This window comes from Bos grunniens, chromosome 10, assembly GCF_055505025.1.
Source record: "Bos grunniens cultivar Pamir isolate PY7600 chromosome 10, Bosgru_T2T1.0, whole genome shotgun sequence".
In the NCBI taxonomy this organism is placed as follows: domain Eukaryota; kingdom Metazoa; phylum Chordata; class Mammalia; order Artiodactyla; family Bovidae; genus Bos; species Bos grunniens.
Window position 1 is genome coordinate 92,096,545 of NC_141174.1, and position 24,185 is coordinate 92,120,729.

The following is a 24,185-nucleotide window of genomic DNA, read 5'->3' on the forward strand; positions in this document are numbered from 1 at the left end:
TGACTCCATGGTCGTTATCCTGTACATGGTCCATAAATCACTTAACTAGTATTTCATTGACTGATATTTTGGTGGTTTCCAGACTTGTGTGACTAAGTAAGTGAAAGTCGCTCAGTCGTGTCCAACTCTTTGGGACCCCATGAACTATACAGTCCATGGAATTCTCCAGGCCAGAATACTGGAATAGGTAGCCCTTCCCTTCTCCAGGGGATCTTCCCAACCCAAGAATTGAACCCAGGTCTCCCACATTGCAGGCAGATTCTTTACCAGATGACCCACAAGGGAAGCCCTTCCAGGCTTATGTGTTTTTGCACAAATATGAAAATAAGAGTAGGTTACATTCTTAGAAATGACATTGCTCATCCAAGGGTCTCAGTTCAGTTCAGTTTGTCGCTCAGTCGTGTCCAACTCTTTGCGACCCCATGAATCGCAGCACGCCAGGCCTCCCTGTCCATCACCAACTCCTGGAGTCCACGCAAACCCATGTCCATCAAGTCAGTGATGCCACCCAGCCATCTCATCCTCTGTCGTCCCCTTCTCCTCCTGCCCCCAATACCTCCCAGCATCAGAGTCTTTTCCAATGAGTCAACTCTTTGCATAAGGTGGCCAAAGTACTGGAGTTTCAGCTTTAGCATCATTCCTTCCAAAGAACACCCAGGGCTGATCTCCTTCAGAATGTACTGGTTGGATCTCCTTGCAGGCCAAGGGACTCTCAAGAGTCTTCTCCAACACCACAGTTCAAAGCATCAATTCTTTGGCACTCAGCTTTCTTTATAGTCCAAATCTCACATCTATACATGACCACTGGAAAAACCATAACCTTGACTAGACGGACCTTTGTTGACAAAGTGATGTCTCTGCTTTTAATATGCTGTCTATGTTGGTCATAACTTTCCTTCCAAGGAGTAATTGTCTTTTAATTTCATGGCTGCAGTTACCATCTGCAGTGATGTTGGAGCCCCCCAAAATAAAGTCAGCCACTGTTTCCCCATATATTTCCCATGAAGTGATGGGACCAGATGCCATGATCTTAGTTTTCTGAATGTTGAGCTTTAAGCCAACTTTTTCACTCTCCACTTTCACTTTCATCAAGAGGCTCTTTAGTTCCTCTTCACTTTCTGCCATAAGGGTAGTGTCATCTGCATATCTGAGGTTATTTATATTTCTCCCAGCATTCTTGATTTCAGCTTGTGCTTCCTCCAACCCAGCATTTCTCATGATGCATTCTGCATATAAATTAAATAAGCAGGGTGACAATATACAGCCTTGACATAGTCCTTTTCCTATTTGGAATCAGTCTGTTGTTCCATGTCCAGTTCTAACTGTTGCTTCCTGACCTGCATATGGGTTTCTCAAGGGGCAGGTCAGGTGGTCTGGTATTCCCATCTCTTTCAGCATTTTCCACAGTTTATTGTGATCCACACAGTCAAAGGCTTTGGCATAGTCAATAAAGCAGAAATAGATGTTTTTCTGGAACTCTCTTATTTTTCGATGATCCAGCGGATGTTGGCAATTTGATCTCTGGTTCCTCTGCCTTTTCTAAAACCAGATTGAACATCAGGAAGTTCACGGTTCACATATTGCTGAAGCCTGGTTTGGAGAATTTTGAGCATTACTTTACTAGTGTGTGAGATGAGTGCAGTCGTGCAGTAGTTTGAGCATTCTTTGGCATTGCCTTTCTTTGGGATTGGAATGGAAACTGACCTTTTCTAGTCCTGTGGCCACTGCTGAGTTTTCCAAATTTGCTGACATTTTGAGTGCAGCACTTTCACAGCATCATCTTTCAGGATTTGAAATAGCTTAACTGGAATTCCATCACCTCCACTAGCTTTGTTTGTAGTGATGCTTCCTAAGGCCCTCTTGGCTTCACATTCCAGGATGTCTGGCTCTAGGTGAATGATCACACCATCATGATTATCTTGGTCATGAAGATCTTTTTTGTACAGTTCTTCTGTGTATTCTTGCCACTTCTTCTTAATATCTTCTGCTTCTATTAGGTCCCTACCATTTCTGTCCTTTATTGAGCCAATCTTTGCATGAAATGTTCCCTTGGTATCTCTAATTTTCTTGAAGAGATCTCTAGTCTTTCCCATTCTGTTGTTTTCCTCTATGTCTTCGCATTGATCGCTGAGGAAGGCTTTCTTATCTCTCCTTGCTATTCTTTGGAACTCTGCATTCAGATGTTTATATCTTTCCTTTTCTCCTTTGCTTTTCGCTTCTCTTCTTTTCACAGCTATTTGTAAGGCCTCCCCAGACAGCCATTTTGCTTTTTTGCATTTCTTTTCTATGGGAATGGTCTTGATCCCTGTCTCCTGTACAGTGTTACAAACCTCCGTCCATAGTTCATCAGGCACTCTATCAGATCTAGGCCCTTAAATCTATTTCTCACTTACATTGTATAATCATAAGGGATTTGATTTAGGTCATACCTGAATGGTCTAGTGGCTGAAATTCTAAATTTAGATATATATGGCCAAATTATTTTACAAGTAGTTCCTACAAGTTTGCAATTCTACAAAAGGTATGTATGATAATAGCTTTTCCTTTACATCCTCATCAATGCCAAGTATTATCAAAAGTTTTGTTTTTGTTAATAATAGAGGAAAAAATGGCTTATTCCTTTCATATGCATTTACCTAATTTTGAATGTGTTGCATATCTTTTCCTATATTTAATAGGTTAAGGAAATCTTTTTTTCTAATTTACAGGTTAAGGAAAATCTCCTTTGGTATATCAACTGTATGTAAATATTTGTGGCAGGATATTGGATTGCTTTGTACATAATAAAAATTTATAGATTAAAAATAAAAAATTATTGTTCTTTCCCCCGTCTTTTTCTTGCAATGGAAAGACGAAGAGCAAATTCTTTCCACACTTCCAATAAGGGTGCCTTTTAGGAATGTGGACCTCATTCTCCATTATATTTTGTCTAATATACTGTTATATCGACAGAGCAAGAAGGAAAGAGGTTTTCCAGAAAATCTTAAAAGATTATAGACATTGGAGAATGTGGAGAGGAGATGGTATGAGCTGCATGTGGGCTATGGGAGCTGAGAGTTAACCCCCAGAAGTTTCCTAAGAAAGGAGAGGACCTGCTGCCTAGGAAGGAAAGAGTTAAGTTGGACCCAGGAGGTACCACATTAAGGGATACTGTGTCAGCACTCAGAAGTTGCCTGAATTCTCTGTCAGTGCCTGCAGACTCACTACCATCACCTCACATCATCTCTACCAGGTGCCCTGTGCTTCCAGGGGCACCTACCTCACAGCATCATATCCTATAGTGGAAAAGTGATCATCAGGCAAGGGTGATGATGCTAGCACTGATCCCAAGGCTTTGCTTGGTCCCTGGCTGTGTACATTTCCCTATCATAACACTTGTGTGCCCAAGAACCCAGGGTGGAATTCTGAAAGCCAATAATGTAGGCAGCCCCTCACAGCATCTGCATAGATGGGAGGACGCTTGAACTAAGACAGTTCAAGACCCCTAACTGGAATCATGGTTAAACCCTTGTTACACATTATTCCCACTTGACTTTACCTTTGTTTAGAGTATTTCAGGTTTTGTGCACACATTTAAATTTTTTATATGGTGAAATTTATGAGTTTTTTTTTCTTTTATGGCTTTTCTTTTACAGATTTATGTTTCAAACTTTGATCAACCTTGAACTTGTTCCAAGAGATCCAATTTTTTCTTTCTAGGTGATTGATCAAATGTCCAATATTATTAAACAATTCAGCTTTTCCTGACTGACCTGAAATACCTCCTAACCAATCCAGTTTTTCCTTACTGATTATCCCTTTATCTCTCTCTTTCTTTCTCTCTCTCTCTCTCTCACAAACACACACACACACACACACACACACACACACATATATATATATAGGCTTCCCAGGTTGTTTAGTGGTAAAGAATCTCCCTGCTGATGCAGGAGAGGTGGGTTCGATCCCTAGGTAAGGAAGATCCCCTGGAGGAGGAAATGACAACCCATTCCAGTATTCTTGCCTGGGAAATCCCATAGACAGAGGAGCCTAGCAGGCTATAGCCCATAGGGTCACAAAATAATTGTAGGTGACGTTCTATTACCTTTCAAAAAAAAACACCTATGTTTTAAAAACAAATTCCATATATATATATATATATATTTTAATTTTTGTGATTGATTTTGTTCTGTATTTTTATAATGTATTTTTGAGAGTCTAACCTCTAGTCTAGGTTTTTAATCTTTGCTTTTTGATATTTTCTATCACCTTTATGAATCTAATCTTCAGTACCCATTTTCACTTAGGGATTTGATTACTGGCTTGATTGCTGTCTCCCTTTTTGACTCTCCCTTTCCTCCTCCAAGTCACCTCTATCTCCTTCCTCCCTCTCTCTTCTCTACATAACTCTCTGAATCTCTCTGGGTGTTCCTGGCTGCAGAGAATTGCTTCACCATTAATCTAGGGGTTTTATCTTCTGTGTGGTATGGATGGAGAAGTCCTGAGGCTACTGTAAGAGGACTGAAAGTCAGAGGCAGGAAGCTTAACTCCAAAACTTTAGAACATCAGAGAACTCCTGATTCCAGGAACATTAATAGACAAGAGCTCACGCAAAAGTCTCCATACTTATCCTGAAACCAAGCTCCACCCAAGAGCCAACAAGTTCCAGCGCAAGATACACCACACTACTTCTCCAGAAAACAGGAACACAACCCTGATCATTACAAGATGGGCTGTCCAAAGCCATGCCAAACCCATAGACACCCCAAAACTCACCACTGAACACTTCATTGCACTCCAGAGAGAAGAAATTCAGCTCTACCCACCAGAACATAAGACGCAAGCTCCCCCAACCAGGAAACCTTGACAAGCCACCAGTCCAAGCCCACGCACAGGGAACAGACTCCACAGTTAAAAGGAGCCATGAACTTCCAGCCTGCAGAAAGGGCACCCCAAACACAGCAATCTAAACAAAATGAAAAGGCAGGGAAATATTCAGCAGGTGAAGGAACATGATAAAAACACACCAAACCAAACCAAAGAGGAGGAGATAGGATGTCTACCTGAAAAAGAATTCAGAATAATGATAGTAAAGATGATCCAAAATCTTGAAAACAAAATGGAGTTACAGAAAAATAGACTAGAGACAAGGATTGAGAAGATGTAAGAAATGTTTAACAAGGACCTAGGAGAAATAAAGAAGAGTCAATCAATAATGAATAATTCAAGAACTGAGACCAGAAGCACTCTGGAGGGAACCAACAGTAGAATAACTGAGGCAGAAGAGAGGATAAGTGAGGTGGAAGATAGAATGGTGGAAATAAATGAAGCAGAGAGGAAAATAGAAAAAAGAAAAGAAAAGAAATGAGGACAACCTCAGAGACCCCTGGGACAATGTAAAATGCCCCAACATTCGAATCATAGGAGTCCCAGAAGAAGACAACAAGAAAGGGCGTGAGAAAATACTTGAGGAGATAACAGTTGAAAACTTCCCTAAAACGGGGAGGGCAATAGCCACCCAAGTCCAAGAAACACAGAGAGTCCCAAACAGGATAAACCCAAGGTGAAATATCCCAAGACACATATTAATCAAACTAACAAAGATCAAACACAAAGAGCAAATATTAAAAGCAGCAAGGGAAAAGCAACAAATAACACAAGGCTAACAGTTGATCTTTCAGTAGAAACTTTTCAGGCCAGAAGGGAATGGCAGGACATACTTAAAGTGATGAAAGAGAAAAACCTACAACCAAGATTATTCTACCCAGCAAGGATCTCATTCAGAATTCAGATATGAAGGAGCAGTCAAAAGCTTTACAGACAAGCAAAAGTTGAGAGAATTCAGCACCACCAAACCAGCTCTTCAACAAATGCTAAAAGATCTTCTCTAGACAGGAAACACAGAAAAGGTTTATAAAAATGAACCCAAAACAACAATGGGATCATACTTATCAATAATTACCTTAAATGTAAATGGGTTAAATGCTCCAACCAAAAGACAAAGATTGGCTGAATGGATACAAAAACAAGACCCCTATATATGTTGTCTACAAGAGACCCACCTCAAACCCAGGGACACATACAGACTGAAAGTGAAGGGCTGGAAAAGGATATTTCACGCAATTAGAGACCAAAAAAAAGCAGGAGTAGCAATACCCATATCAGATAAAATAGACTTTGAAATAAAGACCATGATAAGAGACAAGGATACTACATAATGATCAAGGGATCAATCCAAGAAGAAGATATAGCAATTATATATGCACCAAACATAGGAGCACCTCAGTACGTAAGGCAAATGCTAACAAGTATGAAAGGGGAAATTAACAGTAACACAATAATAGCTCAGTTCAATTCAGTCGCTCAGTCGTGTCCGACTCTCTGCAACCCCATGAATCACAGCACACCAGGCCTCCCTGTCCATCACCAACTCCCGGAGTTCACTCAGACTCACGTCCATCGAGTCAGTGATGCCATCCATCCATCTCATCCTCTGTCGTCCCCTTCTCCTCCTGCCCCCAATACCTCCCAGCATCACAGTCTTCTCCAATGAGTCAACTCTTTGCATGAGGTGGCCAAAGTACTGGAGTTTCAGCTTTAGCATCATTCCTTCCAAAGAACACCCAGGGCTGATCTCCTTCAGAATGGACTGGTTGGATCTCCTTGCAGTCCAAGGGACTCTCAAGAGTCTTCTCCAACACCACAGTTTAAAAGCATCAATTCTTCGGCACTCAGCCTTCTTCACAGTCCAACTCTCACATCTATACGTGACCACTTAGTGGAAGACTTTAATACCCCACTCACACCTATGGATAGATCATCCAAACAGAAAATTAGCAAGAAAACATAAGCTTTAAATGATACAATGAACCAGTTAGACCTAATTGATATTTATAGGGCATTTCATCCCAAAACATTTTTCTCAAGTGCACACAGAACGTTCTCCAGGATAGATCACATCCTGGGCCACAAATCTAGCCTTGGTAAATTTTAAAAATTGAAATCATTTCAAGCATCTTTTCTGATCACAATTTTAAAAAACAATTAAAAATACATTCCTACTATATATATATTCCATTGATTTTTAAAAATTCATCATATCTGGTGCCTTTAATCACTAGGTTATATATAGAGATTATCTGGCAAGGCCACACCTTTCTTACTATCTCTCTTTTTCTAATTTTCTCATGAGCCCTACAGTATCTGCCCCCATGTGAACTTGAGAGTTTGCAAGTCTATTTCCCCTCAATCTTCATGATTTTTCCCCTGGGATTTTATTACATTTATTAATCAATTTAGAATAACTTTGCATCTTAAAATACTGTCTTTCTCTTTATGACCATGTGTATGCTATGCTATGCTATGCTAAGTCACTTCAGTCGTGTCCGACTCTGTGCGACCCCATAGATGGCAGCTCACCAGGCTCCCCCATCCCTGGGATTCTCCAGGTAAGAACACTGGAGTGGGTTGCCATTTCCTTCTCCAATGCATGAAAGTGAAAAGGGAAAGTGAAGTCGCTCAGTCGTGTCCAACTCCTAGCGACCCCATGGACTGCAGCCTACCAGGCTCCTCTGTCCATGGGATTTTCCAGGCAAGAGTACTGGAGTGGGGTGCCATTGCCTTCTCAGGACCATGTGTATAGATTTCTTCATCTTATTTTGCATCTTCAAATTTACTTCAACAACTCTTACACATTTTTTTAATATTATTCCTAGATATTTAATCATTTTGCTGAAAATATAAAATAGATCTTTATCCACTATACTTTCAAAATAGTTGAATGTGTATAGAGAAGTGATGACTTTTGTATATAACATTTTCAACCAGTCACTTTACTGAATTCTACTGTTGTTTGTAAGAACTTTCCAGATCATCTTGAGATTTCTAGCTATATAATCATTTCATCTACATAAATTTTAATTCACTTTTACATTATTTTAAGTTATCTAAATGCATTGTCTAGTATTGCCAGACTAAGGTAATAACAGAGAGGAACTGACCATACTTCCTTGACTTTATTTGGGGGCACTTTATTGATCTTATTAAATTGGAGTTAGAACCACATGGTTTGAAATAATTTTCCCCAACTTGTTTTTATTATTACCTAAAATTTGATCCAATTATTATATAAAATTTGAATCTTTCAATGTAGGAAATCTATTTTTTAAAGACTTTATTGGCTATCTGTTTGTCTCTTGGAAGTTTTATCAATGTCCGTCTCATCAACATTCTATTCTGACCATTGTACTTATTATACCCAAAATGAAATCTGTGTGTTTCATAAATCTAGGATGACTTTTGTCATACATACATATATATATTACAGAGAGAGAGGAGAGAGAGAAGGAGATGGGGAGAGAGAGATAAGGAGAGGGAGAGAGAGAGAGAAGTAAGAGCCTGGAACATAATAAATGCTTGTTGCTATTACTTTGCAAAAATATCCATGAAATTTAAATGTTCAAACACTTATAAAAGATGAATTATTTTTAATTTTATTAATTATTACAAATTGATATATTGTTTTGAAAAATAGAGAAATCAGCACATAACAAATAGCTCAAACATGTCAAGAAAATATTAGACTATGACAAATTTCAACTCTGACTTTTATAAATGTCTTCTTCAGCTGTTAATCTATTTTTACTTATTTAATTTATTTATTTACTTATTTAAAACAATCAACAATAAGTGTTTCACTGAGCATCTATTATATGCCTGGCACAATGCTAAATACTTTGAGGAAAAATATAAGAAGCATCTCGCATGGTCTTGTCCTTAGTGGTTTATAATCTAGATATTTATGATTTATAGAGATACACTGAAAAAATTCTGGGACCTAATACCTTTAAGTAAAATTATCTTTGAATTTAATCACTTTGGAAGGCTATATGATTTTTTAAAAATCCTAAAATATTTTATGCATCTGTTCCTTTGGGATTGCCTTTGGAGTCATTATACAAATCACTCAAGAAAGGCAGACTCATTACTTTAATTTTAGTTTAGAATGCTGCTCTATCCTTCTGTACCTAGTTTAGTCACCTGAATTAATCACTGCGTTTGTTGCTCACTAACTTTGGGTTATTTTAAAATCTCACATTCACTCTAACTGACACGTTTTACTATTCTTGATGCCCTTCCAAGGGATGTCCTACAGCACTACTGGACACTCAGTACCTGGAGGACGAGAAGCCTTTCTCATCAGCTTTGCATCTCGCCCAGCATCCAGCTCTCGCTTAAGCACAGCAGGACTGTAAAACGAACCCTGTATTGAATTGTCAGCGCATAAGCTGACACTTGTTCAACAGCTGGAGACATCAGGGTAGGCTGAGGATAGAGGCATGGAAAGGTTCCAGATGGGGCTTGAGGGGGATTTCTTCCCATTCTGCTATTTCAGTATTTTCGTTCATTACTCCTTAGGCATCTGGCTTTGACAATGAAGGACAGAAAGAGGTCTGCCAGAAGCCAGCCGCAGATTCTCCCAATACTCCCTTCTAGCCCTGTGTTTGAAAAGATATATAGTTAATCAATTAAAAGATTTATGTCTATTGTATAAGTCAATATATTATATGTGTGTGTGTGTGTGTGTGTGTGTGTGTGTGTAGGCTAAATACACCTAAGTTTGGTGGATGATCAGGCTAAAGTTGAATTTCAGTTTTAACATATACACAGAAAAACTGTGCCCATATCCATTAATTTCAGGAGTCTTTCCATATTTCTATTCTTAATAACAGTCAGGGGTTTCAAATCACCTTACAGAAAAAGACAATGTGTTTGAATTTTACATGTTTTTGTGAATTTTATTCATCCAGAAATATCTAGCAGGATCCTTCTAACCCTATTCAATATTTTAACATAATGACAAGTATATGAAGCCAGTTTTTAAAAAATTTTAATCAATTTACTTTTGGCTGTTCGGGGTCTTCACTGGTGCGTGGGCTTTTCTCTAATTGCCGTGAGCGGAGGCTGCAGCATATGGGCTTCTCATTGCAGTGTCTTCTCTTGCTGAGGAACACAGGCTCTAGAGAGCGCAGGTTTCAGTGGCTTCAGTTCTCGGGCTCAGAAGTTGTGGTTTCCAGGCTCAGAGCACAGGTTCAACAGTCATGGCGCCTGCGCTTAATTGCTCTGAGGCATGTTCGATTCTCCCTGACCACGGACTGAACCCGTGTCTCCTGCAATGGCAGGTGGATTCTTTACCGCTGAGCCACCTGGGAAGCCCCTGAAGCCAGTTTTTAACATAAGGAGACAAAGTAAAATTCTTCAGAAACTAAAAACAGAATACAAATTACTCAGTATTTGTATCTTGTTTTTAGAAAAAGAAAGAACACAAGGTTCCTGGTCACAGACTTCTGTGTTAAAAATATTTTTACAGGTTTTTTCACTTTACCTATTAAACAACTAATAAGCCCGTTTTTTTGGATGATGAAAATGTCAGAAGTCTATGGGTTTTTGGGTAATTACGAAGTTTTGTGAACATCAGTATGTTTGGGAGTTTAGGGTACAAGAAATGTCTGTCTTTAGTCTACAGAATAATGTTTTAAGTTGCTAATGAATTTCAAAGATCCTTAGACAATGTATATTAAAATAAGCCATTTCTCACTTATCTGAACTATTTTAATCATCATCAAAGTATGCTTTCCTCACCTTTTAATTATATTTCTATTTAGTTGTTTTTTTTTTTTTCTAAGCATGAGACCTTAAAAAAAATCTTTCTGAATACATTTCAGAAATACATTCAGAAATACATACATTTCAGGAGAAATGTTTGCCTAAATGATTTCTTGCGTACATCTACAATCTAAACATATTTGCATTCAGAAAATTGTCCCAGTTCAAAAATGGAGACTATTCTAAATCTCTTCCCCACTGAAATGGATAAAGTACAAAAATGGATTAAAGACATAATAGCACTGATTAGAGAAGATGGCAGAGAAGATAGCTGGTTTATGAAAGATGGAAAAGGGATGGCATTGTTTGACAGGGGAAAGAGAGAGGGACATGGGAAGAGGATAATTCGAAACAGAACAGTGATTTAAGAAGCCTCCCAGAAAAATGTCTCCAACAATAAAGTGATTGATTGTAACAAACAGCATAATTTAGATACTGGAGAACCTTAGAGAAGGGGAAGGCCTGTTATTCTTCTTTCAAAAATAGAAAAGAAAGTTAATCAGACTTTCCTGTAAAACCAAATGTTGTATAAAGGAAGTTGTAGTCCATCTATGATGTAAATTAAAATGTCTGAATTTGGACTATGAATGAAATGTAAAAGGAAAGACTCAGTTTGACCTTGATGCTTGGAACATTCTCCTACACAGGGCTCAGGTTCTGTGAAATAGGTTTATTCCTATTTCTCTTGGTTCTGTAATGAATAATGTTTAGAAAATCATGACATAGTACCAAGATATTAGGTTGGAAACTTGATTAGTGGCACAAGATACGATAGAGATCAGATATTAAAGCAAGACGGACACTGCAGAATTTTCAGAGTAGGTGGCTAAGAGCCAGTCAGCTGACTCACTCACTGACTAAACACTGGAAAATCAGATCATAGAGACCAATGAGTCGGATACTTTGCTTGTGGTTAAATTGAGATTAGACCACACTCTTAGAATTCGTCTCCATGAAGGAAGGATGAAAAGTCTTGTAGTCAGTTTTGAGCCTAATAGGAGAGGGTGCACCTAAAATCAGGCTCAAGAGAAACACCAAGAAGGAAAATGAGACTCTCACAAATAGGGTATATCTGTAGTTGATCCATTGAGAAAGTCAGGATCTGAGAGTGAAGCAGAGAAAAAAATTTTACAGAAAAATGCAATGCTTGTGGCATGAGAAATAACAAAATTTCCTGGTGGAAACCTCTGAAGAGCTGTAAATACGCTCATGAGGACCTGCCAGGCCCAGGGCGTGTGGTCTTGTAACAGCGTGCCCGTCAGGCAGTAGCAGTTTACTGCTTTTCCAGCTTCTCTCCTCACTCTTTGAATCTGAAGAGGTCAGAAAGAGTGGTCAGCAATATGGGAAGGGAGGGTTGGGAGCAAGACAGAGAAAGAGAAAGATCAGAAGAGCCATCCCTGTCTTCCTACATGTTAAAATCTTCTGCTAGAAAAAAGGAGAATTTTAAGCTTGAAACAAGTTCCAAGTTTTGATTTCACATGGAATTGAACACTTAATTACTGAATTGCTGTTGTGTTTTCTTATACTGTGTTTAGTTATAAACACTGATGATCTAAAAGGAATGGTATACCATAAAGAAACCAAGTACATGAGGGAGGAAAAGCGGGAGGAAATAGAGGGAGTCAATTCTTATTTTACAGAGAATGGAATCAAGAGATACTGCCTTATATTAATGGATTAAAAAATAGGTGGTTAAATATGAAATTCCAACTTGTAAAGATAACTAACAGAATAAGCAAAAATGTGACAAGGCAAAATTGGCAAAAGGAGAACAGGGAAAGTGGGAAGATCATCTGATTTAAATTTTTCAGCTTTCATAATTACCACTTAAAATTGATGAAACAAAAGTTAGAGGAACAAGACTTCAAAATATGAATGGCAAATAGGTTATCCTTGGGATAGGATGGATGTCAGGAATGGACTGGCTTTTACCCTTCATTTTATACATCTCTATACTTATGAATTTTTATTACCATGTGCATGCATAATGTTAACAATAAATGAGATTAGAGGAAAATAGTAATGTTAATTTAAAAATTCCTACCTGGCTCTAATCCAGGGTTTGGTGTGCATATTGAGACCACTTCCCCAGCTGCCATGTTTTTCTGAAGCTGGTGACAAAAATCCCCTCTCTGGGGCCAGCTCCTCTGCAATCGCTCTGATGTGATAGGGCTCAAAGCCACAGCACCCGCCTATGTACCTGACCCCCAGGTTGTAGGCTTCTCTGGCGTTCTTTTGAATATCCCATCTGGTTGCAACTCTGGGCTCCAGCACTGTAATACTATAGATATGGTACTTCTGTTACCACCTCTGTTTTCAAATTTTTTTTTTCCAATGACAAAACTAAATTTTAGAGTATGAGTTCTTCAAATAGCTCATTTTTGGTTGACTTGAAAGCCTTTGTCTTATGCAATCTCGTATCATAAGTCTGTGTTGTATTATAGTTGTTCCTTACAGTCATTTCTATTTTGTCACAAGAAATCACAAGATTGCTCATATGCGCCCGAGCTCACCAAAGGGATATTCAGGGAGATCCAGAAACCCTCCTTTGCCACAGTCGGGCATGTGGAACCCCAGGGACCACACCATCAAGGGCGCTTTCAGTTCTGCAGCCTGTCGGGCTTCCTTCATGAGGCTCATTGTCTTCAGGCTGGTCCAGGGTCCAAATCGGCAGTTCACACCAACAACTGAGGCCCCTGTGCAAAGAAATACATTTATTTACTTGTTTCACAATTTTATTTACTTGTTTATTTTTTAAAATTGAAGTCTAGTTGATTTACAATGCTGTGTTAGTTTCAGATGTACAGTGAAGTGATTCAGTTAAACATATATCTAAATATATATATTCTTTTTCAGATTCTTTTTCATTATAGGTTATTACAAGATATTGAATATAGTTCCCTGTCCTATACAGTAGGTCCTTGTTGTTTATCTATTTTATACATAGAAATGTGTATCTGTTAACCCCAAACTCTTAATTTGTCTCTTCCCACTTCCTGTTCCCCTTTGGTAACTATAAGTTTGTTTTCTAAGTCTATGAGTCTTTTTCTGTTTGGTAAATACATTCGTTTGTATTATTTTATTAGATTCCACATGTAAGTGATATGATATGATATTTGTCTTTCTCTGACTTCATTTCTATAGACTAACAACAAAACATCAGAAAGAGAAATTAAGGAAACAATCCCATTTACCATTGAATCAAAAAGAATAAAATACCTAGGAATAAACCTACTTACCTAAGGAGGCAAAAGACCTGTACTCTGAAAGCTATACAACACTGATGAAAGAAATTGAACATGACACAGACAAATGGAAAGATATATAGTGCTCTTGGATTGGAAGAATCAATACTTTAAAAATGATCATACTACCCAAGGCAATCTACAGATTCAATGTAATTCCTATCAAATTATGAATGGCATTTTCCCCAAAACTAGAACAAATAATTTTAACATTTGTATGCAAACACAGAAGACGCTGAATAACCAAAACGATCTTGAGAAAGAGGAACAGAGCTGGAGGAATCAAGCTCCCTGACTTCTGTCGGTACCACAAAGATACAGTTTGGTAGTTTGTACCAAGTACATTTTGGTGAAGTGAAGTTGCTCAGTCGTGTCTGACTCTTTGCAACTTCATGGACTGTAGCCTACCAGGCTCCTCCCTCCATGGGATTCTCCACGCAAGAGTACTGGAGTGGGTTGCTATTTCCTTCTCCAGGGGATCTTCCTGACCTGGGGATCAAACCCGGGTCTCCCGCATTCCAGGCAGACGCTTTAACCTCTGAGCCACCAGGGAAGCCCCTGGTACAGTACAGTTTGGTACTGGCACAAAAATAGACACAGAGATCTTTTTTTTAATAGTTGGAAGGTGCCTTAGAAATTAGCTATCCCCCTCCACTTCTTAAGTTTTACTGATAAATCAATTCCTATTAATCATTTTATTTCCAAACTGCTCTCCCAATCTTAAGAAACATTGTTAAATTTCATAAACAATAACTGAACTGCTTATCACACCATGGGTCCACATCACCTGCCTTCACCAGCTTCACAGCACATTCTCCAGGTGTTACACCATGCATGTCTCCCTCTGGGCCGATACACATAGTGGCTGCCACAGGCTCTCCAGATTCTTTTAAGACTTCTACAGCGTGTTCAAAATACTAAGAGAAATTTAATGTTTTTCTATTGGTCCAAATAGAAAGCACACTTTAAGTGGTAGACCATAAATGTTGCAAAAAATAGTTATAAAAATTACCAAATATATATAACAAAATGTGCTAAGAAATGTGTCTCTATCAGACTGACTAAAGAATATTTTTTCTCAGTAAATTTTAATTCTTTTAACAATAACATATAGATTTTCATTCAGATATTATACTACTAATTAAAAAGATTTTAAAGTAATTAAGTACTTAAAATTATGACTTTGAAGGAACAAAAGTTTTACTTATAAATTTTGGACTCTTTTTTGTTTTAATGTAACTAGGGTGGTCTCTGAAGAATAGTGAATAGTAATAGTTTTTTATGATTTACACTTCAAAATACTTTTCTATTCACTTCTAGTTAGATAGTCATACACTCATGACCACGTTCAGTCTCTAAGTCATGTCCTACTCTGTCTGACCCCAGGGACTGTAGCCCACCAGGCTCCTCTGTTCAGGGATTTTCCAGGCAAGAGTACTAGAGTGGGTTGCCATTTCCTTCTCCAGGGGATCTTCCTGACCCAAGAATTGAAACCATGTCTCCTGTGTCTCCTGCATTGGCAGGAGGATTCTTTACCACCGAGCCACCTGGGAAGCCCTGTTATTCATAAGTGCTTCATAAAATAGGAATGGAAATCTGATTATTTCCCCAGGTGAGAATACTGAGGCCCAGAGAAGGGAAGGGTACCTATTGAGTGTCTTTGCTGATGGTGGAGAGGACACCTTGTCTGGTAAACCCAGGCCATTTGCTGGGGTGCGTCCCCTGCACTTAAGGAACCCCCTAAAGAGCCACAATTGAAGAGCTGATCTTAGTTTAAGTAGGTGGAGAAAAGCTAGCAGAAATCTCTGTGTTTCTTCCTTCTTGACTTAGATTCTGCAGAAGCAATGGAATCGTGGAGAAAGTCAAAAGAGAGGCTTTTAAAAAACAAACTTATGTTCTCACCCATGTGGAGAACATGCAGGGTGGAGTTTGCCTTCATTTTTGTAGATGACTTTCCAGGTGGATTAGCCAGGCATGGGTAGCCCTAAGCCTTGAGAAGGATGATGAAGCAAGGTTTCTCATAGACTCGGTAGGATGACTGGGGAACTGGCAGTTGGGAGGCTATTGTCCTTGTCAAGGGTAAAACCTGGGTTGAGGCCTTGACTCAGACAGTAGCAATCATGATGCGAAATTAGGGAGATGGGAGGAAGAGAATACTCTGCGACTTCATGTGTAGTCAGTGACAACTTTTATTGATTCTAACTTCAAAATATTGCTCATGTGTTACAACTTTAGTGAAAGCGGAGAGATGGGGTGAGCAAGGCATGGACGGAGGTGGGCAAGTAAACACTGCTTGGCCCTGAGTGTTACTGGGGGGCCTGGAGGAGCCCTAGCAGCTGCCTGTCCCCTGGGTTTCGCTCCCTGACAGCCTCTGCTCCCCAGCCCCCAGCTCCTTCCTGCCCTGCCTCTCCTGTAGGAGAAGATGCTCCCAGAATCCCTGTCCCCGTTCACTTACCCTACATTGTAGGGTCCCCCAAGAGTCAGCTGCTGCAACCACCCAGAATGAAACCAAAGGCTACAGGTCGGCCTGTCCTGGCTCTGTTCTTTGGCTTCACAGAGAATCTAGCACACAAGTGAGAGGATGTTGGCTTTGACCATAGTGCATGTAAGCAAATCTTTGACCATGCACAGGGAGGGAATGAGGCCACAGGGCAGTCCCATACTCTTATGAAAGTTGAAGACTATGCAGTTATATCAAAATAGAGTTAATTTTTTCCCTATAACATTGGCTTACCTCTGCAATCAAGAAATCTACATTTTTCCTGGCAAAAATCTCTAGCTGTAGTCGAAAAAGCTTTTTAATTCTAACTTCATCCTTGTGGTGTGCGTACAACGATGTCCGGCAGATCCCCCCTGCTACCAGAGCATCCCCTTTGTCAGCTACTTCTCTGGCGAGGTCACAGGCAGCGGTGTTTACAGCTTCCCACTGAAGTTAGAGAGCAAGAGTTCACATGGTGAGCCTGGCATTTGAAACGTGGAATGTAATAAGTAACAAAGAGGGCAATGAGCAAGTGGCATGAGTACAAGTCACTGGTTTAACCTGCAGTTCGAGAAGACCAGCAGAGTTGGGTACCATCTCCTGTACTCCCAATGAGCTTGTATTTCCATTATTGTACTTAGCACGCTGGTCTTAGTGAATGCTCATTTTTGGAGAATCCCATGGACAGAGGAGCCTGGAGGGCTACAGTCCATTGGATTACAAGGAGTCAGACACGACTGAGCGACTTAGCACGCATGCATGGGCCTCCCCACTGGGCTGTGAGCCACTTCAGAATAGACTCTATGCCTTTGTATTGTCTCTGTGTTTAGCACAGAGAATGGACTATAACAGGTACTCAGTAAATGTTGGTTGGTTGAATGAATAAATGGGCGTTAATGTTTACAAGTATTAATACTCTCCATTTGCAGAATATCTAGCAATACTTCCATAGCCTTCACCTTATCCATTTTTCCCAACAACCCAATGCATGTAAACATGTTATCACACAGCCAGTAGATGGCAAAGTTGGGTATCAAACCCAGTTCTCCTCATTCCTAGCCAGTGATGCTGTCTTCCCTGGAACCATCCTGTCTGCAGATGTCAGAAAAAGAAGAATGTGAAATGACAAGGTAGAGATCTGTAGTGTCCTTTCTCAACAAAAACCTAGCACGGAGAATGGCCATGCCCTTCCAATAGCCTGTTTTCCCCCAGTCCCATCCTCTACCCTTCCCCTAGATAAACAGACAAAAAATAATTATTTTTTTACATAAGTTTACATAATGATGAATTACTTAATGAATATTCTATGTGGAGGAATTTGTAATAAAGCGCAGTATAGCATCAGTTCAGTTCCATGGATTCTCTTCAGGAGGTTATTTCTATTATAGATGACCCCTCTTCCCACCCCACCCCACCCCCAGCTGCCACAGTGCAGTCTACCAGGCTTTCCATATTGTTCTCACTGGCAGAAAAAGTGAAAGTCTGCATGACATCTGATCCCACCCTCAAGAATTCCATGTGAGAGCTGGCGAACTGCCAAGGAGTTGTTTTTTATTTTCCATTGAAATTTTGAAAAAAGTAAAAAAATCACAGAAACTATCATTTTTAGCAGCAGCTCATCTACTCACATCTCTTTCAATCATACACACTTCCAAACCAAGTACTTATACAGAAATTGCAGATTCAGGTCAGTAGAATTCAGGGATGGGAAAAGGCAGAGTCCATACCAAACGGGGGCTGTTGAAAGTAACCTCATGTTGACCTGCCAATGGGCCTCTTGGCCTGGTGCAGTCACAGGCAGGCCTTAAGGCTGGGTTGGCCCACTGATCCTTGGTCTCTTGGTATAACAAGGGTTTATTCATTTGCCAGTGTCAAGAAGGATGTAGCTGGTCTACTTATAGTCAGTAGTGGGAAGCCCTCCAAGTAGAATGAGGGAATTCTCACAGCAGGCAGAATGCAGATGGTAGAGCCCCCACCAAATGGGGTCGAGTCAAGCAGCTGGGAGACGCGGCCAGAGAGCTTTCCTTGTCCATCGGACTCGCCTTCCTCTTGCTCTTCATCCCTCTCCCCCCACTTCAATCTCCATCCTACTATTTCAGCACTTTGTTCCTGAGAGCGCAAAAAAGATCTTCTAAAATTAAGAATGAGTTCTTCTTGGGCCAGATGAAGTCTCTCAGCTAACACCAGAAAGACAGAACTTTGTCCTACCATCTAACTCTGAGTGTCTGATGGAACAGTAATCGTGGCCATTGGGTACTTATATGCTGGGCATTTCATGTGGGTTAACTCATGAGTCCTCACAAGCAGCCCATGTCATGCTCCCGTGTGACAGATGAAGAAACTCATCCTCAGAGGTCAAATGACTTGCCCAGGGTCACTCAGCTGGTCAGTAAAACCCATGTTTGTCTGACACACTGTGCATGTATGAACAAAAGGAGAACAAATCAAAAGTCCCATCCCAGCTTGTATCCTGTTTCACCCATTTCTTCTTTGGCTGTATTTCCCACTTTAATTTAGGAAGCAAATACAAAGAAGAGCAAACTTTACAGAATTAAAGTTTCAATTTGATGTTACCAACCAATTCTATCACAGTTTCTACCTCCAACTCTTTTTTGTTTTTTGTTTTTTTTTTCAGCCAAGAGGATGAAGTAAAACTGTGTTTATTTCTTTGCCCCTTTTCTCCCCACAACAGAACCTGGTTGTCTCCTGTCTAAGCTCTGTTAAGTTTAAAAGTGAAAAGTGAAAGTTTCTTAGTTGTGACCAACTTCGTGACTCCATGGACTATACAGTCCATGGAATTCTCCAGGCCAGAATACTGGAGTGGGTAGCCATTCCCTTCTCCAGGGTATCTTCCCAACCCAGGGATCAAATCCAGGTCTCCTGCATTGCAGGCAGATACTTTACCAGCTGAGTCACCTGGAATTACCATTAATCATCCCTATCAAACATACTGTTTTAATATCATATGCAAATTAGCCAGACGGATGATTCTGAAGCAATAATAGTTTTCTTGTGTTACGGAAACTCTTGAATATACATAAGGTAAATAAATATTCATGGAACAAATATTAGGATATATATTTTAGCACTCCCTATACGTAAAGATGTAAGTGTATGTGTGTGAGGGAGAGAGAGAGAGCTCACACACATACGCAAGAGTGGGGAGGATGGGAGAGAGAGAAGCCATTTCTTCTGTTTGATTCGTTTACAGCCAGTATCACCACATCTTAGCAATTCTGGCAAGTGAAACAGTGCTTAGAAAACACTCGCTGTTTAGCTTCTCTCAGCCAGATCTAAGCAATTGTCACCCAGTTAACCACTGAGGGTGATGCTGGCACCGACCTGCGTTTGGATGCTCTACTACGGCTTCTGGAGTCCAGAGCCCGGCCTTCACGTAGCCCCTCTTCTCCAGAGTTAGGAGGAAGCTGCCATCTCCAACCACAACCTCCCCACTATCCAGACGTTCCAAAAGGCCCTGAAGAATAGAAAGAAAAATCACCTTCTTTTTATTTTTCCTAAAAGCAGTTTCCAGTTGTAGGAAAGGTGGGTACAGTGGTCTTACAGCTCCAGTTTTGTGAAAATCATCTGTGCCTGATAGTATTTCAGAAAACTTGAGTAGACTCTATTGGACAATCCAGGTACTTGTTTTGCCCCAAGTTCTGTGACTATTTTTTCTTAAATACCATTTAATATGAATCAAATTATAGTGAAAATGCTGATTCCATGATATTTTGATTTTTCAAGATGTTTGTGGTAGACACTGCTTATCGCCTAACTAACATTCATTTTTTTCTCCTCGTGTTTGCTAATGTATTTTGTTTGGGGAGACAATGTCCCCAACTTAAAAAAAATTCTCGGGTCTCAGGCTCCTTTGCTGTGGGGGACTGGCCATGTGATACAGTGGTGGCCGATGGGTATAAGTGAAAGCCTGCTGAAAATTTCTAGAAGAGATTTGTTTTCCTGATAGAGATGCCCACACCCTTCCATCTTGTCCCTTTTTCTCCTTCCTGTCTGGACTATCAGCTCAAGTCCTGGTGCCACAGCCATCATCTTGCAGCCATGCCATTGAAAGCCACGTGCTAGGGCTGAGGGCACAGGCTGATACCTGCAGCCTGGTGTCTTGACCACAGCTTAGAGGAGCTGCAGAGGCCGTGGACCGTGACTGCATTTTTTAGGTGAGAAAAATAAACCTCTTTTTTTGTGTGAACCATTGGACATAATCCTACTAGACACAGCATTTCATAGTTCTGCCCTACATTTTTCCGGGATGTCCCCAGACTTGTTATCATTTGGTACTCCTAACAAGTCTGGGAGCTAGGCAGGACAGACAGTTTTTATTGCAATTTTATAAATGAGGAAACTGAGGTTCAGAGAGGCTGAGTGAATTGCTCAAGATCATAGAGCTCAGTAGCTAAAACAGTAGACGTCAGACCTTCTAAATTTCTAATCTAGTCTCTCTTTTGCCTCCTTTCTAGTCAGCCCACCTATAACCTGAATAAAAGATTGCATCCAGAGCAGTTATCCAAGGGCTAATGGTGTCCATTGAGTATAAAGTACGTCCCCAGATACCTACATGGTTCATCCTCTCATTTCCTTCAGGTCATTTGTCAAGTGTCATTTTCTTCCAGAGAGACCTTCCTTTTGATTTATAAAAACTGCAAATAGCCCCATGGGAATCCTTATCCTTCTTGCATAGACTACATTAGTTGAAGATACAACCTTTTTCTCTCTTTTTTATTTTTACAATTTTGAAAGTATGATAACACATTTACAGGAGACTTGGGAAATACAGAACAAAGTTATGTATAGTTTATTTTTTAAGTAGATAAATTAAGATTTTTAGTTGGGGTTTCAATATCAAATTCTCAAAAATTAGCAGAATGAATATACAGAAAGACAGAAGAATATAGAAGATCTGAAAAGCACCAAGTGTCTCCTAGTTTATAGTCTATGGGAACTTGAATAAAATTTGTATCCTACTGTTGTGTGAAAATTGTATGAATCTTAACTAGCTTGAATTGGTTTGAAGATACAACCTTTTAGTGAGAATATCAGCCAGTTCATCTCAACTCTGCCTACAGCTGGACACAGAGCAGTGCGTGAATAGGGGAGCTGCCCCTTGTAACCAGTCACATCTGCAGCTCAGGAAAGTATGTTAAAAGTGGCTGCCCTGAGGCTAAACCCCAGGCCACTGTCCTCCGCCGTTTTCCTGTGGAGGGAAGTGGAATGCAGCCCAGCTGTGTCAACCAGCAACACTGTTTTGGCAGAGAGAGCTCCTGACTCTGGTTATTTTTCCATACTTCATATCCAAAGATAAATTTTAGCTGAATGTAGAAGAAATGTTAATGTATTCTATGATTCTCACCTCTCTCCCTACTCCCTCCATAGAGTGAAATTTGCTCCTTTCATTTTGTACTTTTGAAACATAAAAAGGACTTAAACTTTCACTGAGACCTTCCCACATACTAGATCCAGTTTCTAGGCAAGAGGGATAAACATTGGAATAATGGTCACTGCCCTCAAGAAGCTCTAAGTTCTGGTTGCCTTGGGGAAGGCCATTATATCGACAGACCATCACAGTACAGGGTAATGACTAAATGCTGTGGAGGGATGTGGAAGAGAGAATCAAAGGTATCATCATTTGTCTCAAATTCCAAATTGAAAATCTAACATATTTCAATGAAGCTAACTTTGTTAAGAGTTGGATTGAATATTACACATTCAACAATTCTAGAGGGGAAAATATTAACACACAATCTGGCTGTTACAGGTTGATCTCTCACCTCCCACATCCGATCTGTCATAGGGTTACACCAAGCATATCTATTTAACACATCTCACATATGCCCCCTCCCCTATCCTTACTGCCCTGGACTATTACAATGGTCTCCAGTTCACTCCAGCCCGCTCTAAACTATCTTCCACTGCTGGCAGAACAAAGCCTTGTCTGACCTACTCTTATTTATGATTACATCCCCTTTTGTCTCTTGCTGAAGTTCGTAGAGCTTCCATTCCTGCATCCATCATCTGTGTTGCATATCTGGTCACTTACCTGTTGCCTCTGTTTGGCTGTAAGATGCTTGAGGCTCAGGTGACAAGCCTGTCTTGTCACCTTCTTGTCTCTCCACCTCATATGGCACCCAAAGTGAAGTGAAGTGACAGTCGCTTAGTCGTGTCCATTCTTTGCGATCCCATGGACTGTAGCCTGTGAGGGTTCTCTGTCCATGGAATTCTCCAGGCAAGAAAACTGGAGTCAGTTGCCACTCCCTTCTCCAGGAGATCTTCCTGACCCAGGGGTCGAACCTGGGTCTCCCGCATTGCAGGCAGATTCTTTACCATCTGAGCCACAGGGGAAGTAGGCCCTTAATAAACTATGCCAAGAGTTAGCAGATGACTGGATTGTTTTGAAAATGTCACGTATCTCATATGTTACAAGTTTAGTCCTGACACGGAGGGAAAAAAATAATACTTTAATAGAAAATTAGCTAGGGTTTTAAGAAAATGATGGTGGAAATTCGACTGTTGCCTTCATGATAACAAGTAAGACATTTTTATCTGTCATCTGGATGTTTGTCCAGTATTTTAAAATTTTGCCAGTTTTCTAAACAGCTATTAGCAAAATAAATTATCAAGATATGCAATCAGAGCATCTTTTAGCCCCTCTTTCACTGCTAGACTTAACACCTCAGTTAACTGCTATACCTTTACAATCTAAATATAGCTCTAAAATGACAGAGGACTGTGTAAAATAAAGAACACTGTAAATTATTTGCACTATATCTATATTTTCATTCCAGCCTCCCTTTCTGTTTGGCAGTGACTCTCCCTGGGATCTGAGTTAGCTCTGAGAGGCACTGATGCCCTCTTTTTGCAGATAGCAGTATCTAGACCTCTTGGATTTAAGATCTGGCTTCAGGGCACCTTTATTCACATACAGAGGAGTAGGGCAACTTCACTTTGTGGCAGGAAGCTGCCAGAGGTCCAGTCTACTTAAAATCTCTCTCCATCTGCCTGAAATTGCTACCAGGACTGCTCATTTGTATTAAAGAAAGCAATTGGAGCTGTCCTCTGTGGCAGTTAAATGAATACTTAAGATGCACCTGTTAGCTGAGAAGAGTGGTGAGCTTAGCTCTACCCCACTAACATTTAACTCCCAGGCCCATATTAGCATGGGCTCTCGTATGAAAATCTTGGTGTTGCAAAGAGCAGAGCCCAGCAGGAAATAGAACAGGGAAAGCATATTGAAGGAAAAAAAAAAACAAAAACAAACCTTTAAAGAAATGAACTGAAAAGTAAACATAATATTAGAGAAAGAAATCATCATAAGGTTCTTCTTTTTATCATGCTTATTTTCTTCAATGCCCATATTTTACTTTTATAACCAGAAAAATATATCCAAAATATGTTTTTTGTTAAGTTTTTTAAACTCATATTCCACATCTTATGTAATTACTATCATTATTGTGTATTTCTGTACAGTGTGTGTATAAATATTTTTAATATAGTTGGGATCAGTCTGTGACATTTCATATCTCCTTTTGTAACTTATTGCCAAAGCACTTTGCCTGTTTCCACACTCAACTTTTTAATTGGCTGCCTAATAGCTTATTAAGTGAGTGATCTTTATTTACAGAGCCAGGACTGTGGGGCATCTTGGTTGCCCCTATCTTTTTAGTATAAATGAAATGGTGGTGCACGTTTCCACTTCTATCCTGTCGCTGCCTTGCCCACCCTCTCTTCTGAATTATCTGGCACAGGTGGCTCGCTTTGAGGAGTTTGGAGATGTTCCGCGCCCAAGTTCACGCCCTTCCTAATTG

General features: G+C 40.0%; 2 protein-coding genes across 4 annotated transcripts in view; one reads left to right on the forward strand and one right to left on the reverse strand.

Annotated features, from left to right (window-relative positions):
* The window catches only part of DMGDH (dimethylglycine dehydrogenase), a 164,605-nt gene that overhangs the window by 65,242 nt on the left and 75,178 nt on the right, over positions 1 to 24,185 (forward strand). The gene's annotated exons all lie outside the window — the stretch shown is intronic.
* Positions 8,454 to 24,123, reverse strand: BHMT2 (betaine--homocysteine S-methyltransferase 2). Its single transcript, XM_086323124.1, is given in 9 exon segments — positions 8,454 to 9,425; positions 9,428 to 9,476; positions 12,689 to 12,917; positions 13,158 to 13,340; positions 14,677 to 14,806; positions 16,624 to 16,815; positions 17,809 to 17,893; positions 19,707 to 19,843; positions 22,421 to 24,123. Coding segments are annotated over 9 exon segments (1,119 nt in total). The 5' UTR covers positions 22,502 to 24,123; the 3' UTR covers positions 8,454 to 9,392.